At 41.3% G+C, this 2,622-nt stretch overlaps 1 protein-coding gene across 1 annotated transcript; it reads left to right on the plus strand.

Annotated features, from left to right (window-relative positions):
- Positions 1–4: 4 nt before the first annotated feature.
- Positions 5–2,467, plus strand: LOC103399054 (ryanodine receptor 3-like; the record flags this gene model as incomplete). Its single annotated transcript, XM_008337799.2, has 8 exons — positions 5–184; positions 433–633; positions 715–845; positions 1,037–1,079; positions 1,230–1,357; positions 1,689–1,749; positions 1,965–2,111; positions 2,230–2,467. Coding segments are annotated over 8 exons (1,035 nt in total), but the record flags the coding sequence as incomplete, so codon positions are not given.
- Between the last annotated feature and the right edge of the window lie 155 nt (positions 2,468–2,622).

The raw sequence follows: 2,622 nt of genomic DNA on the forward strand, positions 1-2,622 counted from the left end.
AGCCCTGGACCTGACGTCCAGGAAAATTGTGTTTTTTATTTTTTCAGCCCTTGAAGTTGAAAACCTTGTTTCTGAGTTTCTTTTTTTCTTTTTTCAGAACTATTTGGCTCGTAACTTCTACAACCTGCGTTTCCTGGCTCTGTTTGTCTGCTTTGCCATCAACTTCATCCTGCTCTTCTACAAGGTAAAGCCCAGTTTACCCCAGTACAGTGTGAGTATGTTTCCATAACAACGTTTTTCTGCCCTCAGACAATGGAATGTTGTCGACGTCTGGCATTATTTTCTTCTCCTTTCAGTGTCATATTTAGTTGTGATTTGTGTTGGTTTAACCAGCAACAAAATGTTGGCTTAAGTTTGTGGTTATTGGTACAATATTCCTACAATTCCCACCTGGGAACGCTGGCTGTAACCTCGGTATACTGGATTTGAAAGGTAACAGAAGAAGCTGAAGACGATGGCGATGATGAAAACGGCTGGGGTGAAGATGAGGAGGACAACGAGAACACGCTGTTCGACATGGACGAGTTCGTTCTCCAGGAGAGCACGGGCTACATGTTGCCTGCTCTGCGCTTCCTGGCCAAATTCCACACCGTCATCTCCCTCGTCTGCTTGGTCGGCTACTACTGTCTGAAGGTACCGCTGACAGTTAACATGAACTTCTGTCCGTCTCTGCGGCGACGTCCGCTGTAACCTCGGTCTCCTCCGAACCCTCAGGTTCCTTTGGTGGTCTTTAAAAGGGAGAAGGAAATCGCCAGGAAGCTGGAGTTCGACGGCCTTTACATCACCGAGCAGCCGTCAGATGACGACATCAAGGGCCAATGGGATCGACTGGTCATCAATACACCGTGAGTCTTCAGACCGAGTGGACCTTAGGGTTCAACAGAGATTAAAGGTTCTTCTGGAAACAGTTTCTGTTGAAGCAAAATGATTGAGAGAGAATTTTTGGATTCAACCTTTTTCATTTTTTTTAATAGATTTTATCTTTTTTTTTTTTAAACAAATTTAAATAGTTGCTAATACGTTTTTTTTATTGCAGGTCCTTCCCCAACAACTACTGGGACAAGTTTATTAAGCGTAAGGTAAGACCCTGATGCTGAAGTTCAGTGTGTACTTTCCTAAAGATGAAGTATTTGTCCTTTTTGAGAAGACACGTCGTAAACTATCTTTATAAGACGTCACGTCTTCATGTATGGACTACAGCCATTACACTGTGGAGCATGTGTGTGCAGGTGATCAACAAATATGGCGACCTATATGGAGCTGAACGCATCGCCGAGCTCCTGGGTCTGGATAAGACCGCTCTGGACTTTGACCCCACAGTAGAAACGGTGGAGAAGGAAGCCTCGCTGGTCTCCTGGTAAGAACCGACTGTTTTTGTTTTGTTTGTTTTTTTCATTGTGTTTTAGTAAACACAGCAAATCTTGTGCAGATATTTTGTGCTATAAATGCACAAAAAAAATTGACATGTTAACAGTTGACAAAAATAAATCCTTATATGCAAAGAAATAAAAAAAATGCCTTAAAATGCATCAAAACATGCTTGGTATAGATATTTGGGGGGGGGGTTTGGCTCTTTGAAGATCTTCTAAGCCCTTTGCTTGTAACGTTTTGTGTATAATTTGTACTAAGAATGACAAAAAACATCATTTCTGAATGAGAGAAATTTTTTTTGATGATTTTTTTTTCAGGTTGAGTTCCATTGACACAAAGTACCATATCTGGAAAATGGGTGTTGTTCTGACTGACAACGTGAGTACATTCTGTCTTAAAAATCATATATTTTTCTTTTTGTTAAATGTCAGTTTTTATTTCACAAAAAAAAAGTGCAGCCTTTCCAGGGGTGATTCTGTTCTGCATAAAACAGATTAAACAATTAGAAATGAGTCAAATGGAAGACGATAATCATATACTGTTGAAATTCTCTGAGTGGAAAACAAAACAAAATTCCCCTTTTTGTCCTGCAGTCCTTCCTCTACCTGATCTGGTACACCACCATGTCCGTTTTCGGACACTTCAACAACTTCTTCTTCGCTGCTCATCTGCTGGACATCGCCATGGGCTTCAAGACGCTGCGCACCATCCTGTCTTCAGTCACGCACAACGGCAAGCAGGTAGGTCACTCAGCCAGCAGAGGGAACCAAAGTACACATAAGACTTAAACTCCAAGGCATATGATACATGGACTAGATGTTCCAAAACAAAGACTTGCCAAATGTTGTGTCCCTGTAGCTGGTCCTGACCGTGGGTCTCCTGGCCGTGGTGGTCTATCTCTACACTGTGGTGGCCTTCAACTTCTTCAGAAAGTTCTACAACAAGAGCGAGGACGAAGACGAGCCCGACATGAAGTGTGATGACATGATGACGGTACATTGACCCTGTCTTGTTGTTCAACTTTTTAAAAAACAACAGAGTAAAAGTGAAATCGTTCTGTAGGTCGTCTAAAGAATGAGAATTGAAAAATACGGAGTTGAATTCTTCAATGAGAAACATTCTCCTCCAAAGGCTTTTTCCTTTCCTTTTCCACCTTTAGTTGAAACTAATGGGAAGAAATGTTCTTAGTTGCAGAATAATTAAATGCCTTTCAGTCAGCAAAACAATTAAAGGTTCATTCAGTAAAGATGT

Source organism: Cynoglossus semilaevis, unplaced genomic scaffold, assembly GCF_000523025.1.
Source record: "Cynoglossus semilaevis isolate Cse_v1.0 unplaced genomic scaffold, Cse_v1.0 scaffold5901, whole genome shotgun sequence".
Lineage (NCBI taxonomy): Eukaryota > Metazoa > Chordata > Actinopteri > Pleuronectiformes > Cynoglossidae > Cynoglossus > Cynoglossus semilaevis.